This window comes from Adiantum capillus-veneris, chromosome 18, assembly GCF_014529385.1.
Source record: "Adiantum capillus-veneris isolate H3 chromosome 18, ASM1452938v2, whole genome shotgun sequence".
NCBI lineage: Eukaryota > Viridiplantae > Streptophyta > Polypodiopsida > Polypodiales > Pteridaceae > Adiantum > Adiantum capillus-veneris.
In genome coordinates this window covers 154,644,845-154,663,124 of record NC_140948.1, presented here as the reverse complement: position 1 = coordinate 154,663,124, position 18,280 = coordinate 154,644,845, and the positions used below count along the sequence as shown (strand labels likewise).

At 45.4% G+C, this 18,280-nt stretch overlaps 1 protein-coding gene across 3 annotated transcripts in view; it reads left to right on the top strand.

Annotated features, from left to right (window-relative positions):
• The window catches only part of LOC147436673 (NEFA-interacting nuclear protein), an 80,996-nt gene that overhangs the window by 16,787 nt on the left and 45,929 nt on the right, over positions 1-18,280 (top strand). For all 3 annotated transcript variants that reach the window (XM_086489495.1, XM_086489494.1, XM_086489493.1), the window contains one exon: positions 3,772-3,829. In XM_086489495.1, coding sequence (XP_086345621.1) covers positions 3,772-3,829 — 58 coding nt within the window. The remainder of the gene's footprint in view (positions 1-3,771; positions 3,830-18,280) is intronic.

The window sequence follows — 18,280 nt, the reverse complement described above, 5'->3', positions numbered from 1 at the left end:
GAGTCACTGATGTCTCTTTGAGCTTCGGGGATACTGAGAGCTGACAGTATTCTGTTGTAATGACTTTCTGAATTGAAATTCCCGATAATATGATACTGATTTGTTCTTGACTGTTTAAGTGCAAGAATTGATAGATGAAATGACTGCAGCATTTTGGTCTGAATGATCTCGATAGACTTGGTTGCAATAGGGATTAGTCAATCGGGCATCTATGAGGTCCTGAGTGAATCTAGATGCAATTGCTAATTGCATTGCCGATAAATCATGGTCTGAGATCCGAATGAATGTTGAATGTCATTTGTCATGTGATGTCCTGTGATGTGACCGTTGATTGATACATGTGCTAGATGTGTGTTCCTAGTGCGTCGGTGCTAACAGTTAGTGTCTGCTAAGACAATTTATGGCTTCTGTCTGTTTTGCAGGCGTAATCGAGGGCGATTACAATGCTTTCAAGAGGGTGGTATGTCACATACTGGTGACGTGGCTGTTGTACACACATGGCTGCCCGATACACACCCGCCCTGCTGTCTGATGACGTGGCACTGTCCTACGGACTGCCCAGAAAAGGCGGTGCAAATTGCGGAATGCTGACGTGGCAGCAACGCACGGAAAAGCAGAATGCGTGGGCTGCTTTTGTCTACGCAAGGCTTGAGAGTGAGAGAGCTTTACTTTTTTTAAAAGCTCTGCTTTATTTACTCAAGAGAGAGCTTGTGAGAGAGCCATGCTTTATTTTTGAAAGCTTTTGGGGCTCTGCTTTTGGCATCCCTTGTAATCTCTTTATAAGTGTTGTTGGGCTCTCACTTCTCAGAGCATGTGGACGCAGAGTCTGAGAGTGAGTCCCAACTACTCCCTTGTACTTTGAGTTGCAGATTAATACAAAAAGAAATACCGAAAGGGGCGCCAGTCTTTGGGGCCAATATCTCTAGGCACGGAACTTCGGCGGGCCAGTGTCGAATCAACTGTGAACTGTGAACTGTTTTGAAGTGAATTCTTGTGATATTGCGGTAGAATCTTGACTTGGAGTGTCCAAGTCTGTTTTCCGGTGGGGCCTAGTTATACCTCGTTGGCTACGAAGATTGGTTCGCCAAGCATACGTGGATGTCCTTGGGAATACTCATTTTTCAGACACAGTTCGACTTTGAGATCCTACCACATCGTGGTTTTGTTTGTAGCACTTGGTGGTCACTTGTCACCCGGATGAGTGCCTTAGGTGCCATACTTTTGGGCACATGTGAGAGATTACCCTACCTACTCTCCTCATCGGCCTAAGCCCCGTCACATCCCACCTCAGAGAGCCATGGAAGGTTGGCAGAGAGCGACTCACTGTCATACTTTTTGGTGCCAGTAGCCTTCTATGGCACCAACTCCATCACCTCAGCAGACTGTGTCTCCGGTTGTCTCTCAGGTTTCGGCCACTCTGCTGGACTAGCAATTACGAGACATACCCTCTACCTCCTAGCACCCATTGCCAGCTCTATAAGCATCTAGGCCCACCACCCGAGCCGCTACCCTACACTTTGCTATGGAGACTGACTTTCCACCTTTACCATACACTTCAGCGCCACCTCCTCTTCCGCCTTCTCCACTGATGCTCCAACAACACACACACACACACACAATCGCCCCTGCATCCACACTTCTTTTGTGTGCTGCACCACCTCCTCACATTCCTTGATTGCCGGACAAACTTGCGCAAAGTTTGGGGGCAATTCAATGGCTACATGCAAAGGACATTTACTTCTTGTCGCTGGTTCTGTTTATGGACCATACTGTACCGATCTCTCGCACCATGCGAGTATGGTTAGAGTCTGTAGTTGTTAGCACACTGCGATGCTTTCTAGACTACTATGGCTCTTGGCTTACACGTGCTTGCTCTTTTCTTATAGGTTAGCTCCTCGAACTCTACTGCATGATGAGGATGCTCTTCCCTTAGCTCTTGTTCCACGGCTTCGGCCAGGGATCAAGAGGGTTAAGGATTCCTTTTACTTACGGAAGGGAGAGCCTTCCGTTTCTTTAGTGAGAGAGTGCAATGGACACAACAAAGCGGTGAACACTGTGAATGAAGGTGCTGAGACTAAGAGATAGAGAGAGAAGAATACGACATCAGAATGTTGTCAAACCCTCCTCCGAAGGCCCCACTCTCTATGGCAAGAGTAGCCTCCTATTGATTGCACAATCTGGTCCAAGATGCTGATGCAAGTCGTGAGACTATGATGCAAGGTGGATCTAAACTTGGGGACGACGGCAACGACGAGGATGGCGACGACGACGGCTGAATCTGCTATCTTCTAGACTGTTCCTTGTCTGCTGAATTCTACTGCTGCAAACGCTGCCCTTGCCAATGCAAAACGCTGCCTTTGTTGCTCAAAAAGGCTATGTGATGCAGGTGCAAAAACGCTGTCCTGGCTGGTCAAAAATGCTAGTCAGGCTGTCATAAAAACGCTGGACATGCTGCTCCTCTAAGCGCTAGGTTGCTGCTGTTTTGTAAGGCTGAAAACGCTGATCTGCAAAGATGAAAAACGCTGGTTTCAAGGCCTGCAAAACACTGGATCTGAGGGCTGAAATTGCTGACTTGCTGGCTTCAAAAACGCTGGTCTTAGGGGGCTGAAAACGTTGGCTTCTTGCTGGAAAAACGCCAGGCTTTCTGGTTCCTGCTGAGAAGTTGCCTATTGAGTGATGCTCCTGCTGCCTCTTCTGCAAGAAAGTGCTAGCTCTAGTTTGCTTATATATTATCTTGGCAAAATTGCCCTACCTAGTTCCCAACAAAAGTCACTTAAAAGTAATAACTGAAAAATATCAAAAATAAGGAAAATAGGTCTATGCACTGTAAAAATGCTACTGATGGTTTCTGACTGGAATCTGATGGTCATGCTGTGTGCAACTAGAGGATATGCATCTAAATTAAGTGTCTGGACATGCACGGTCTGCGAAGAGAGCAGATCACTTCCTATTCTAGACTGACTTGACTAAACTGAACCCTGGTCATGCTGTAGCTTGTCCACGGACACGTAGGGTTGGATGTGTCACGTGACAGACCAGCTTGTGATGTAAGTGATCCTTTGAAAGATTTGAAGATGCCCACCCATGTGTAAAAGGAATGTAAATGGAAAAAAAGAAGAACGTCGAGTCTTAAGGATATAATACTTGAATTATTGTCATTTGGGGAGTCACAAGCCATCAATAGGATAGTGTGTGTGAACATCCACATAATTTGTGTGTGGTTTTTATAGAAAATCAAGATTGTCTTTGAAAAGGAGTCTTTAAACTGTAGATTTAGACGATACAAAGAATCCGAATTAATGTGAGTTTCAATGTCTCTTGCTAAAGAAGATCTTTAATTATTTGGCTTTCTAGAGTTGAGTTAGGCATACTTTCAATGTTTTTAGTAATGATTGAGACTTACCTTGAATGTTATTTCGGTTTTAAAATATTAAATTGATCTTTTTATTTCAACTTTCATGTACCTCCGACATGTCTCGACGTTTCTTGCATTCTATTGTTATGGAATGCTAAAATGAAGCTTCACCTTGCATAATTCTACACACACACATACACATGTATTTTATTTATTTATCTTTGAGTTATTTATATTTACACACACAGACACACACACACACACACACACACACACACACACACACACACACACACATACACACACATACTCACATATATATTAATGAGTTCTTTTCATTTCACCGTTCATTTCTTATTGTTTTAGAAAGCCACCGTGACCCTTTCACTTGTTTTTCTTCTTATTATATCTCTCAGATTTTAAAAGAGAACAAGGACAAGCAGCAAGCTGAATTCAATGAGCGTTTTAAACATCGTAAGTTATAATTTCTTACTTTAACTATGCATTGACTTAAACTTGTCATAAGGTTTATGCCTTAAAAAAGGTTGTGCTATATATGTACATGTACATTTATGTTTACACAAATCTACTCGGATTTGCATATATTTGTGTACTTACATATGTTATATATACATAACTACGTGTCATCATGCGAAATGAAACGCTTCACCATCACCCAATAGGGAAGAGGAGATGAAACTTTAGACTGAAACCTTAATATATTAAAATCAAGAGAACTTCATTGCCCAAAGCAATTCAACAATGATAAACAATCGGGCTTTGAGAATAGTGATCAGACAATGGAACAAAGGGCACCAAAAAATTCCAAATTAAAGCTACTGTCAAGGGCACAAAGACGTCCAACTCAAGGATGCCAATTGATTTTGTCACTAAGTGATGCAACAACAACAACAAAAGCTGCTGATTGGCTCGCTGGCCCCCCGTCCCCCCCTTCCCCCATTTCCCTCCTCCCTTGCTAGCTACCTGAGGGTTGCTTTCAACTTTTTTATAGCCTTTTTCGCGGTCTTCACCTTCGTCTTTCTAGCAGTAGATGCAGAATGGTGGCCCTTGCTCCATCTCAGAGGGACTCTACTGAAGCTCCCTCGTTTGACACACCTCGGAGGTGACCCTTTGACTTGCTCTTTCGCTAGAAGAGCAAGCGAGCTTGATGCCGAGGTGGAATGTCTTCAAACCACCTCGGTCATTTGCAAGATTGGTGGCACACGGCCCAGTAGAAGAGAGGTTCGGAACTTGCTCCAAGCCCGCGACTCCTCACTGAAGTGGGCAAGATTGTCAATGTGCAGTGTCACGTGCGCACTACACTTGCGCCACGTTGACAAGCTACTGCTGCAGTCTAGCGTCAGTCTTAGTTAGCTTAGGATCTAGTCTGGCATTTTGTGAGCCTCTAGAAGGACGTGCATGATCAGACATGTCACGTGCACAACTAACCCTATGTGCATGTGGACAAGCTACTTCAGGTCCAGGGTTCAGGTCAGCTTAGGAAGTGTTCTGGCACCTTTGTGAGCCTGTGCGCATGTCGTGCATGTCCAGGCACTTAGAGTAGTTGCATATCCTCTAGTTGCACACAACATGATCATCAGCATGACAGTTAGTAACCATTATGAGCATTTTACAGTGCACCGAACCCATTTTCCCTATTTTATGTGTTTTTCACTTATTATTAATAAGTGACTTTGTTGGGAAACTGGGTAGGGCATTTCTGCTAAGTTAATATAAAAGAAACCTAGCGCTAGCACTTTCTGGCAGAAGAGGCAGCAGAAGTTCTTACAACTTGCAGTGCACCTTCTCAGCAAGACCGGCAAAATCCCCTAGCGTTTTCGGCCAACAAACCCTCTGGCATTTTTCATCAGCAGTACCAGAACAGCCCTGGCATATTGCACATCCCAGATCAGCCCTGGCGTTTTGCAGATCCCAGATCAAGCCTAGCGTTTTTGCATCTTGCTGACAACATCAATGTTTTGCAGATTCCTGGTGACAAATCAGCCCTTACCACCAGCGTTTTCAGTTTTCAGCACTTGGACACAGCAGATCAGCCCCTAGCCTCGCAGATCTCACCTACCTGCAGCAGATCCTCGCCGCACGGTCAGATCAGCCAGCGTTTTCAGATTCGCCATCGCCGTCCTCGCCGACACAGTGTCAGGATTCAGCAGTAATCAGATTTGTAGATTTCAGCCCCTAGCGTTTTCAGATTTCAGCCCGTCTTGTCGTCGTCATCATTGTCGTCGACATCATTGGCAAGTCCATTGCATCTAGACCATTGTACCAGATTTGTGCAATCAATAGCATAGACCTCTCGCCATAGAGAGGGGGGGCCCTTGGAGGAGGGTTTGAGAACAGTCTGGTGTCGTATTTCTCTCTCTCTCTCTCTCTCTCTAAGGTGCAGCGGAATGAATGTTTGAACTTTGCTCAAGATGAGTGCTGCGAACTGTGCTCAAGGTTCCTTTTTATTCTTATGGAAGGGAGAGCCTTCCGTTCTTAATGAGAGAGTGCAATGGATACAAACAAAGTGAATGGACACTGTGCGTGTGTCACGGGGACGTGGCAGCTGTTAACTATGTCACGAGGACGTGGCAACTGCTAACTTTAGTTGTTGGTTTCTTTCCAATGGGTTTTGTTTTATTTTTGAGACCCTCTTCTTGAAGTAGCAAACAGTCGGACATTGTATGGCCAATGTGAACGGTAATTTCACCCGCAGATGGGTAGTGGTCGGCATTGGAATTCGTATGGTAAGAGGATGTCTAGGCTCAGAGCAAGATCATATAGGTCCCCCCGTCGCACTTAGCAAGTTGGTGGATACTAGGAAGTGAACTCAATAAAGGCCTAAAGTCAAGGTGTGACAACCAACAGAAAGTATCCTCAACAGTTGGGCCACATTGCACTTTTGGATGCGGTCCCAATGAGGATAGATGGTCAGATGACCACAGGGAGCCCAGCGGAATCATTTCCTAAAATTTAGGGAACTGCTATTTTGGGCTGTGAAATGTGTTCGCGTCATTACCTCCGGTATGACTAGGGGAACATTTTACAACTCTGCCGCGAAGTCAACTGGGCGACCAGTCGGGAGATTTTTAAGCGGCGAACCCGAAACGGGAAAATGGTTTGTAAATGCGCCAAGTGGTACATTCCTGTGCACTTTCCTCATGCAAGAAGAAGTGGCGCTGAATTTCATGCTGGGAGAGGCCTCATTTGCAAACTGTCACAGGTTAAGAGCTATGGAGTGCTTCCTTTCCCCCTTATGTACAGTGCAGTGCCAGGAGTGATGCCTTGCACGCTACGCAGTGCTCTCTCTCTCCCCTACGAGCAGTATGTTATGCACCTCTAGTGGGCTTTTCATTTGACCAATGTATAGTTATGTGGGTTCATGCGCGATTGCCGAGGCAAGAGCCTCTTGCACAGGTACTGGATTAGCTAGCGGCTAATCCCCCGCAGGTACAGGTGAATTCGGAGAGGTTTCATGTGAGAAATCTAGTCCGATTCAAAGGGCAAGTAGCCCTACAGTTGCGGGATCTCGAGGTCTTGCTACAAGTGCGACCGGCACGCGAAACGGAGCCCAAAGCAGGGAATTACAGCCTGCTGTGTATTTTTGCAGGTTTAGGGTTTCGGCCCTAAAAGGACCCTAATACCCCCAGGAGGTTCGGGGACGCGATGGGACCGCTGTACAGGTGATCTGGCGCTTTTTCGGGGCAAAAAACAGAGAATTCAGCGTGCTGCAGATTCTCGCCAGGTTCTGCAAAGTGTCCGTATGCGTCGGGAAAGTCATCTATTGCGTGGGGGTACTGACTGTGAAGCGTCCTAGTACAGTTATGTTGCCGAAATCGGGCCAGAACTGGTGTTTCTTAGCCTAGATTGTGCGGGGCAGCTTGTAGGAGATCATAGGTTTTATTCCCTCTGTCAAAGAATAGAGAAATACCGAAAGGGGCGCCAATTTTGGGGCCTACAGGTTGTCGGCGTCTGCTCGGAGCATTCTAGCTTCCGAGCCGTGTGTGTACTTAGGTGTTAATCCCCGTTATGGGTTACCTTTGCGAAGTACTCTGTGTGTGTCTTAAGTAAAGAATTTTGGGTGAAAGCCAACGCCTACGGCCCCACGGGCCGGTTTCAGCGTGAGACTGAGAGATAGAGAGAGAAGAGAATACGACACCAGAGACGTTGTAAAACCCTCCTCCGAAGGCCCCACTCAGTGGCGAGAGTGGTCGACTATTGATTGCACAAATTCGTACAAGTGGACGACTGAAAACTGATGCAAGTCTGGGCTATGTCGAGGTCGGCGACGGGGATGACGAGATCGATCTAAGGGCTAAAAATGGGTGCTCTTGTCCTGCTGTCCAAAAACGCTACTGAAATCTGATGCAACTTAAAAACGCTGATTTGGGCTGATTTTTGCTGGCTGAGAATCGCTGGTTCAGGTTGTCAAACCGCTGAAATTTGCTGATGCTAGGTGATGCTGAAAACGCTAGGCAAAGGGGGGCGATTTGGGGTTTCTGGAAAACGCAAGGGCTGAGATTGTATGGCGATGAAGTCTTGATGAAAAACGCTAGGGAAGGTGACGTTCTTGCTTGGAGGAAAACGCCACCAAGGGAAATCTTGCTGAGAGAGAGAGGGGGAACCTGCTGCCTGCGGCCTCTGTTCTCCTTCTCTTCTGCCAATTAGTGCTAGCCTAGGTTTGCTTATATACAAACTCCTCAATTTGCCCTACCTACTTTCCAACAAAAGTCACTTAAATTAATAAGTGAAAAATGTCAAAAAAAGGGAAAATAGGTTAAATGCACTAGAAAATTCCCTTGAAGGATTCTGATGGGAATGCTTATGATCATGTTGTGTGCAACTAGAGGATATGCATCTACACTAAGTGCGTGGGCATGCACGGTCTGCGAACAGACTCACAAAAGTGCCAGATCACTTGCTAATCTAGACTGACTGGATTGATGGAACCCTTGTCGTGCTGTAGCTTGTCCACGGACACATAGGGTTGGATGTGTCATGTGATATCCCCTCTTTTTCAAAGTGAGGTACTGGTACCGAACTGTATGGCATCGAGGGAGATCGCCAATAGCATCCGGAATCCTGGAAGGGACTCTTCGCCGGCCCACTCTGATATGTGGGTCGTGCGGTACTTGAACTTCATAAAGGTTTGCAACGCTTGCTTCTTTGGGCCGCGCCGAAAGCGACACAAAGTCTTCTGTGGCTCCTTCAATGCTTCAACTTCATCGAGAGTCATGCTTCTTTCTTCTTCAAGAATCTCCATGGCTGAAAATTCCTGAAACCATTTCCAACAGAAAAATTATGAACATACCTATTCCATGTAAAGTGAGTGAAAAAAATATTGTCTTCCTAAAAGACTGTGCATGCAATGTAGATGAAGCAATAGACGGAGTGCCAAACCATTCACCACACACACACAAACAATGAGATCGAATCTTGTCATTCTGATCCAAATCAATCGACTCTGGCAATTCACAACAGAAATGCCCATGCTTGGTGCTCATACTTTCATATGCTCGTTCTACGAATGTGTCATGCCAAGGAAGAGACATGGAATGTGACTGCCTTACATACATACTTTTCAGCTTTTCATGAACAATCCGCATACATTCGTGCTCATTCATGAGTGAAACGTGCTCAACGTACAATATGTCATGCCTAGGAAAAGGGATCACATAAAGACACTAATACAGTAAACGATCACGATGAAACACTCGAACAATGCATGCGTACTAATCATGGGAACACATAATACTTCGTTTGAGGGTTCCTTGGATCGAGGCTGGAGAGCCAAGATCGGTTCTTCTTGAAGGGGTGCTTTGGACCTAGACTCGAGAGCCAAGATCGATCCTTTGTGATTGATCGAATCTGCAACAAGGTTAGCTTCGCTAGAAAAAGCATCAACGAACTCATCATCCTTGTGAACAATCAGGTCATCTTTATGCAAATCATCATGCTTGTGAGAAATCACATCTTGATCATGCAAATCATCATGCTTGTCAGTGTCATCCAAATCATCACGCTCATCATTATCATCATGTGTATCATCATGCAAATTCTGTGTTATGCTTTGGAGAAGAAGAGACCGAGAGAGTCTCCTTCTCGTGAATTCGTTCAATCTTCGCCTGTACATTAGCAACGAGAGAGGAGAATGAACAACTTGCTCTCCACGAATGACAATGGGAGAGTCACTTTTGGCATTGAAAGTGAACGTATTTTCCGCCCATTCAATGAGAGGGTTATGCTCACGAAACCATCGAATGCCCAAACTCATATCACATCCTGAGAGAGGAGAGACAAAAAATTTTCTACGGAAAGTAGCTTGTTGAACTGTAAACAACACATCAAGACACTCTTTCGTGATGAGAGAGTCGATACCGGGAGCGAAGCCAGAGACCTCGAGAGCAGATTTCTGACTAACCTCTAGGCGGGCTCTCTCAACAAGAGAGGGACTGATCACATCATGCATACTGCCTGGGTCAAACAATATGACAAAACGCTGTGCCGTCATATGACCATAACATTTAATGAGTGACTCATCAAGGGGAGGGTCAGGAGAAACTTGAGGCACACTCGTGTTGTCATTGATTGCATTGACAAAGGAAGTGGGTTCTGTGGATTTTTTAGGTTCATTATAGTGAACCTTAGGACATGTTCTTTTTACGTGACCCTTACTGTGACAATGAAAACAACGACCTTTCTTAGAATAAGTGCTTTGCTCTTCCGACGTGATGTATCCTCCTAAATTCCTTGTGCTACCTTTTCATCTGGAGTGAGCTTAGGTTTAGCAATTGTGTTAGCCTTACCCTTAGGTTCATTCTGAGAGCTTTTCTGAGAGACTATTGGAAGATTGGTTAGAAGAGTTACCGTTCTTACCATTCTTACCGTTCTGAGGGTTCTGAGAAGTCTGCGAGGTACTTGTGGAAGTCTTGTTCTCCTTAGGATTTCCCTTGTTGTGCTTCATCTCCTGTGTGAGAGCAATCGCTACCGCCTTGTTGAGATCGATTGAATTGAGCACCTCGACCTTGTACTTGATATACTCGTCCAATCCGTGAAGGAATGCCTCTTTGCGCTCGTCATCCGACTTGCGTAATTGGGTACCTAGCTGCAAAACACGATTAGAGAAAGACATAACTGGCATACCATTTTGCTTGAGAGCGCGCCAATCGTCCTTCAATCTGCGAGGTACTGAGGTGGCATAAACCGCGCCTTGAGCTCGTCTTTGGAAATCAGCCCAATTGAAGGAAAGGGCGTGAATTCGTCGGCTTCCTCTAGGTGCGTGGCTAACTGTGCCTCTTTGTTAGGTGCAGCGGAATGAATGTTGTATTTTCTCAAGATTAGTGATCTTTATTGCTCAAGGTTCCTTTTAGTTCTTAGGGAAAGAGAGAGCTTTCCGTCTTATGGAGAGTGCTATGATCACGGGCAAAGTGAGTGGATATTGTGCGTGCAAGTGAATAAGACTGAGAAAAGGAGAGAGAAGAGATACGACACTCGAGAGGTTGTAAAACCCTCCTCCGAAGGCCCCACTCTCGTCGGCGAGAGTGGTCTATTCTTTGATTGCACAAAGGTGTACAATGCGTATGCAATGGACTATGCAACTTGGTCTATGCCGATGACGACGACGAGGACGACGACGACGACGACGACAACGACGATGGCTGAAATCTGAGATCTTCTAATCGCTGAATTTCGGGACTGTTTTGGTGGCTGAAAATGACTGTTTTGGTTGCGTTTTCTTGGTTGAAAAATGAGGTTTCTTAGGGCTGAAAACTGATGGTCTTTACGGGCTGAATCTGCTACACTTTAGGTGAATGATGCCGGTCTTAATTTGCTGCTGAAATCCAAAAACGCCAGGGGTTGAAATTGGTCCTTCTGTCGCTGGGGTTCTGCAAATGCAAAAACGCTAGGCTGATCTGCTGTGTCGTGATGACGCCGGGGCTGATCTGCTGTGCACAAATCCAAGGCTGATTTGATGCAAAAACGCTAGGTCTTCCGTGGAGAAAACGCCAGAGTAGTCGCGGGGGTTGGTCTTGCTGAGAAGTTGCCTGTTGAGGAAGGTGCTCCTGCTGCCTCTTCTGCCAGAAAGTGCTAACTTGGGTTTGCTTATATATTAACTTAGCAAAATTGCCCTACCTACTTTTGTAGGAAAGTCAGTTAAAAATAATAAGTGAAAATCCGAATAAATAGGAAAATAGGCTAATTGCACTGGAAAATTCCCCTAACTGATGCTAATGGATTCTGATGGGAATTCCGATGATCATGTTGTGTGAAACCGGAGGATATGCATCTATGCTAAGTGACTGGGCATGCACGGTCTACGAATAGACTCACAAAAGTGCCAGATCACTGCTAATCTAAACTTGATCGGACTGACTGAACCCTGCTGTGGTATAGCTTGTCCACGGACACATAGGATGTGTCACGTGACATCCCTTCCTTTTCAAAGTGAGGTACTAGTACCGAACTGCATGGCGTCGAGGGAGATCGCCAACAGCATCCAGAATCCTGGAGGGACTCTTCGCCGGCCCACGCTGATGTGTGGGTCGTGCGGTACTTGACTTCATAAAGGTCTTCAAAGCTTTCTTCTTTGGGCCGCGCCGAAAGCGACACAAAGTCTTCTGAATCTCGTGTCTTGCGTCAACTTTGTCTAGAGTCTTGCTTTTGTCTTCTTCAAGAATCTCCATGGCTGAAAATTCCTGACACAACTTCCAACATAAAACCATGAACATACCTAGTCCATGTAAAGTGAAGAAAAAAAATCTTGGCTTCCTTAAAGACTGTGTATGCAATGTAGATGAACATAGAGACGGAGTGACAACCCGTTTATCAAACACATGCAAACAATGCGCTCGAATCTTTTCTGTTTGATCGAAATCAATCAATGGTGGCAAATCACAATGGAAATGCCCATGCTTGGTGCTCATACAATCATGTGCTCGTTCGGAAACTATGTCATGCCAAGGAAGAGACATGGAATGCGACTTCCTTACATACAAACTTTTCAGCTTTTCATGAACAATCCGCATACATTCGTGCTCATCCATGAGAGAAACGTGCTCAACATACAATATGTCATGCCTAAGAAAAGGGATCATATAACGATGCTGACTAAAATACAGGAAACCTTCACGAATGAAACACTCGAACAATGCGTGCGTATCAATCATGCGAACACATAATACTTCTTGTGAGGGTTCTTTGGACCAAGGCTCGAGAGCCAAGATCGGTTCGTCCTGAATGATCGAATCGTCCTGTGGGGGTTCCTTGGACCTCGACTCGAAAGCCAAGATCGATTCTTGGTGATTGATCGAATCTACAACGAGGTTTGCTTCGCTAGAAAAAGCATCAACTAACACATCATCCTTGTGAACAATCACATCTTCTTTATGCAACTCATCATGCTCGTGAGAAATCACATCTTGATCATGCAAATCATCATGCTTGTCATTGTCATCCAAATCATCATGCTTAGCAATATCATTCAAATCATCATGCTTATCTTTGTCATCCAAATCATCATGCAAGTCATTGTGCTTATCATTGTCAATCAAAACATCATCATGCTTCACACAATCATGCAAATCCTGTGTGTCATGCTTTGGAGAAGAAGAGACTGAGAGAGTCTTCTTTTCGCGAATTTCTTGCATCGGTGTCGACACTTGAGAAAAGAGTCGCAACATCTCTTGCATTCGTGCTTTGTTCTCACGATAAAATTTTGCTTGTATTGCTTTGTTTGCTCGATCAAATTCTGCTTCTCTTGCTTTGGCTTCCAAGCGTGCTTGCTCGTTCTCACGCGCTATGGCTGCCATTCTTTCTTCGTACTTACGCTCGATGGCTACGATTCTTTCTTCGCTTTATTACATCATCCTCTTGTTGAAAGCCTCCATAGGAGTTAGTGCAATCCTTGTCGTAGATGGAAAAGGGGGAGGGTCGGAAAAACCTCCTGGTGGGGAAAATTCTTCTTCGCCTCTCTCATGCTCATCACCTCCAAGCGAAGTATCCATTCCGCTTCGAGTGATGACCATTCTGCAATCGTGGGTTCTTGTGGGTCTTGGGTTCTTAAGTCCACGAGGAACTTGGGTTCTTGCGGGTCTTGGGTTCTTAAGTTCACGAGGAACTTGGGTTCTTGGGGGTCTTGGGTTCTTGAGGTTCTTGAGGTTTTCTTTCGCTTGCAAATCGCGTTTGAGAAGGATCTTCTCTTCACCCGAGTTCTACTCCTTTCTGCGGGCGCACCCCTTGGCGGCCTTGCGCTCACACCAAGGTTGCTTTTTTCCACCTCACGTCGATTGGCCGGCCGCTAAGTGCACGGTCCGCTCTCAATGAGTGAAAAGAGACACAAGGGGAGGCAGGACAAGCCCTTCTTTCTTGGGATTCCTGTCACTCTTCAACAAAACACGATTAGGAATCGCCACGCCCAAGTAAACTTGGATTCGTGCGATCGCAACAAGCAAAAAAAATTCTTGTGGTTCTTGTGGTTCTTCCCTTGAGTAATGCAGAACACTTCTAAAGCTCTGATACCAATGTTAGGTGCAACGGAATGAATGTTGTATTTTCTCAAGATTAGTGATGTAAAACCCTCCTCCGAAGGCCCCACTCTCGTCGGCGAGAGTGGTCTATTCTTTGATTGCACAAAGGTGTACAATGCGTATGCAATGGACTATGCAACTTGGTCTATGCCGATGACGACGACGGTGACGACGACGACGACTTGATGGCTGAAATCTGAGATCTTCTAATCGCTGAATTTCGGGACTGTTTCGGTGGCTGAAAATGACTGTTTTGGTTGCGTTTTCTTGGCTGAAAAATGAGGTTTCTTAGGGCTGAAAACTGATGGTCTTTACGGGCTGAATCTGCTACACTCTAGGTGAATGATGCAGGTTAATTTGCTGCTGAAATCCAAAAGCGCCAGGGGTTGAAATTGGTCCTTCTGTCGCCAGGGTTCTGCAAATGCAAAAACGCTAGGCTGATCTGCTGTGTCGTGATGACGCCAGGGCTGATCTGCTGTGCACAAATCGCCAAGGCTGATCTGATGCAAAACCGCTAGGTCCTCCGTGGAGAAAACGCCAGAGTAGTTGTGGGGGTTGGTCTTGCTGAGAAGTTGCGAGTTGAGCAAGGTGCTCCTGTTGCCTCTTCTGCCAGAAAGTGCTAACTTGGGTTTGCTTATATATTAACTTAGCAAAATTGCCCTACCTACTTTTGTAGGAAAGTCACTTAAAAATAATAAGTGAAAATCCGAATAAATAGGAAAATAGGCTAAATGCACTGGAAAATTCCCCTAACCGGTGCTAATGGATTCTGATGGAAATTTTGATGATCATGTTGTGTGAAACCAGAGGATATGCATCTATGCTAAGTGACTGGGCATGCACGGTCTACGAATAGACTCACAAAAGTGCGAGATCACTGCTAATCTAAACTTGATAGGATTGATTGAACCCTGCTGTGGTATAGCTTGTTCACAGACACATAGGGTTGGGATGTGTCACGTGACACTCTTGCCATGCGGGGTACCAATTGATGGCATCACCGGCAAGGTACATAGATGCTGTCAAAACCTTACTATTTCCTATCTTCTTAGTTGTCGCATTAAATTGATGCAACCAAGAATGAATAACCGTAGCATCCATCTTACCATCATACTTACTGAAAGTCAACTTCTCTGTAACTGGGTTGTTGGAGTCCGCATCCCGGCTTGCGCCACTTGAGGAACTACGAACATCTTTGGCTATTCTGACGTCGAAGCAAGAACTTGTCGAACCAATTCTTGAGTGCGTAGGTCTCTTTGAACCTCACGATCGGCCTCCCAGGCCGCTCGTCTTGCTTCGATTTCCTTCTTTCTTTGTGCTTTTCTTACTTTTCGTGCATCGCGCTCGCGTTCCAAAGCAATGCGAGACGTTTCTTGTTGTGTCAATGCAACGCGATTCGCTTCTTGTTGTGCCAGCGCAACTCGAGTCGCTTCTTGTTGTTGTGCCAACACATCTCAAATTGCTTCTTGTTGTTGTGCCATCACGACTCGATTCGCTTCTTGTTGTTGTGCCATCATGTCCCACATCAACTTGACCATCGCCTCCATAGGATTTGGTACAATTCGTGGCGTAGATGGAGAAGGGGGAGGGTCGAAAAAACCTCCTGGTGGGAAAAATTCTTCGTCGCCTCTCTCATGCTCATCGCTTGTATGCGAAGTATCCATTCTGCTTCGGGTGATGCTCATGCACTATGATCTTTGGTTCTTAAGTTCACGAAGAACTCGGGTTCTTGAGGGTCTTGGGTTCTTGGGTTCTTGCGGGTCTAGAGGTCTTGAGGTTCTTGAGGGTCTTCTTTCGCTTGCAATCTGTGTTTGAGAAGGATCTTCTCTTCACCTGAGTTCTGCTCTTTTCTGCGGGCGCACCCCTTGGCGGCCTTGCGCTCACACCAAGGTTGCTTTTTTCCACCTCACGTCGATTGGCCGGCCGCTGAGTGCACTGTCCGCTCTCAATGAGTGAAAGAGGCACAAGGGGAGGCTGGACAAGCCCTTCTTTCCTGGGATTTTTGTCACTCTTAAAAAACAGGATTAGGAATCGACACGCCCAAGTGAACTTGGGTTCGTGCGACCGCAACAAGAAAAAAATTTCCCTTGATTCTTGTGGTTCTTTCCTTGAGTAATATAGAACACTGCCAAAGCTTTGATACCAATGTAAGGTGCAGCGGAATGAATGCTTGAACTTTGCTCAAGATGAGTGCTCTGAATTGTGCTCAAGGATCCTTTTTATTCTTATGGAAGGGAGAGCCTTCCGTTCTTAATGAGAGAGTGCAATGGATACGAACAAAGTGAATGGAGACTGTGCGTGAAAGTGTATGAGACTGAGAGATAGAGAGAGAAGAGAATACGACACCAGAGACGTTGTAAAACCCTCCTCTGAAGGCCCTACTCTCGTTGGCGAGAGTGGTCTACTATTGATTGCACAAATTCGTACAAGTGGACGATTGAAAACTGATGCAAGTCTAGGCTATGTCGAGGTCGGTGACGGGGATGACGAGACTGATCTAAGGGTTGAAAATGGGTGCTCTTGTCCTGCTGTCTAAAAACGCTATTGGCTGAAATCTGATGCAACTTAAAAACGCTGATTTGGGCTGATTTTTACTGGCTGAGAATCATTGGTTCAGGTTGTCAAACCGTTGAAATTTGCTGATGCTAGGTGATGTTGAAAACGCTAGGCAAAGGGGGGCGATTTGGGGTTTCTGGACAGGGCTGAGACTGTATGGCGATGAAGTTTTGATGAAAAACTCTAGGGAAGGTGAGGTTCTTGCTTGGAGGAAAACGCCATCAAGGGGGATCTTGCTGAGAGAGAGAGGGGGAACCTGTGGCTTGTGTTCTCCTTCTCTTCTGCCAATTAGTGCTAGCCTAGGTTTGCTTATATACAAACTTACTCAATTTGCCCTACCTACTTTCCAACAAAAGTCACTTAAATTAATAAGTGAAAAATATCAAAAATAGGGAAAATAGGTTAAATGCATTGGAAAATTTCCCTGAAGGATTTTGATGTGAATGCTTATGATCATGCTGTGTGCAACCAGAGGATATGCATCTACACTAACTGTTTGGGCTTGCACGGTCTGCGAACAGACTCACAAAAGTGCCAGATCACTTGCTAATCTAGACTGACTGGATTGACGGAACCCTTGTCGTGCTGTAGCTTGTTGTCCACGGACACATAGGGTTGGATGTATCACGTGAAACTCTCTCTCTCTCTCTCTCTCTCTCTCTCTCTCTCTCTCTCTCTCTCTCATACACACACAATCTGAACACCTTCATTCACAGTGTCATTCACTTTGGTTGTGATCATTTGCACTCTCTCACTAAAGGAACGGAAGGCTCTCCCTTCCGTAAGTAAAAGGAACCCTTGAGAACATTTCGGAGATCTCATCTTCAGCAAAGTTCAACATTCACTTCTTATGCACCTTACAAGACAGGTCATAGTTGCATACCCTCACTTGCACAGTGAAGTCACTTAAGCATATAGGCATATGAATAGTTACTTAAGTCATTGATTAATAAGTGACTTTGACATGACATTTATTAAGAATAGGTAGGGCAAATGGCCCTTGTTTTTGTGCGGAGTACTAGATCCGAGCTAAACCCTTAAACACTTCTATTGCACCTGACATTGGTATCAGAGCTTTGTAAGTGCTTCGGCTTCTCGAACTCAAGGGAAGAACCCCAACGACCCAAGTATCCCAAGGACACCAAGAACCTAAAGAACCCAAGCAGAACCAAGAACCCAAAGAATCTCTCTCATTTTTTTTTTTTCTCAAAGAATCTTCGTGCCTCGACCTCGGACTTATTAGCCACTCCCACCGTTAGCCATAGCGCATCAGGCGTGCTCCCCTCTTCATCTCTATGTCTTTGAACGAAGATCAACATCGGATACACGAAAAGTAACAAGATCTACTTGCCTCGTATGTGGATATGGAAGGAGTTGGAGAAAGGATTCCTAACCCTCTTCTGCATTCACATTCACATGTAGCGTGTATCCACTTCCGTAGACAAGCAACCCTTGGAAATACCTCCGAGCACCCTTACCTTTCATCTTCACCCGCAATGTTTTCACAACAGGACTTTTCGAGTTGTAGTACTTGCTCGCAAGGCAGAGTCAGCACCAAGGGTGGTATTCTGGGAAAGTATTAAGCTACCTAGTAACTCGTTTGGTTGATTTTTACATCGCAACAATACCTACATTTGCAATATCCACTGGTTTGCAGGTATTTTTGCATCCACAAGCATCAGAAGCGTTCAACATCAGAAGTTCATTCAAGGTAGAAGCGGGGGATGGCACATGTGCACTACACTTGCGCTATGTGGACAAGCTACTGCTACAGTCTAGCGTCAGTCTTAGCTAGCTTAGGATCTAGCCTGGTATTTTGTGAGCCTCTAGAAGGACGTGCATG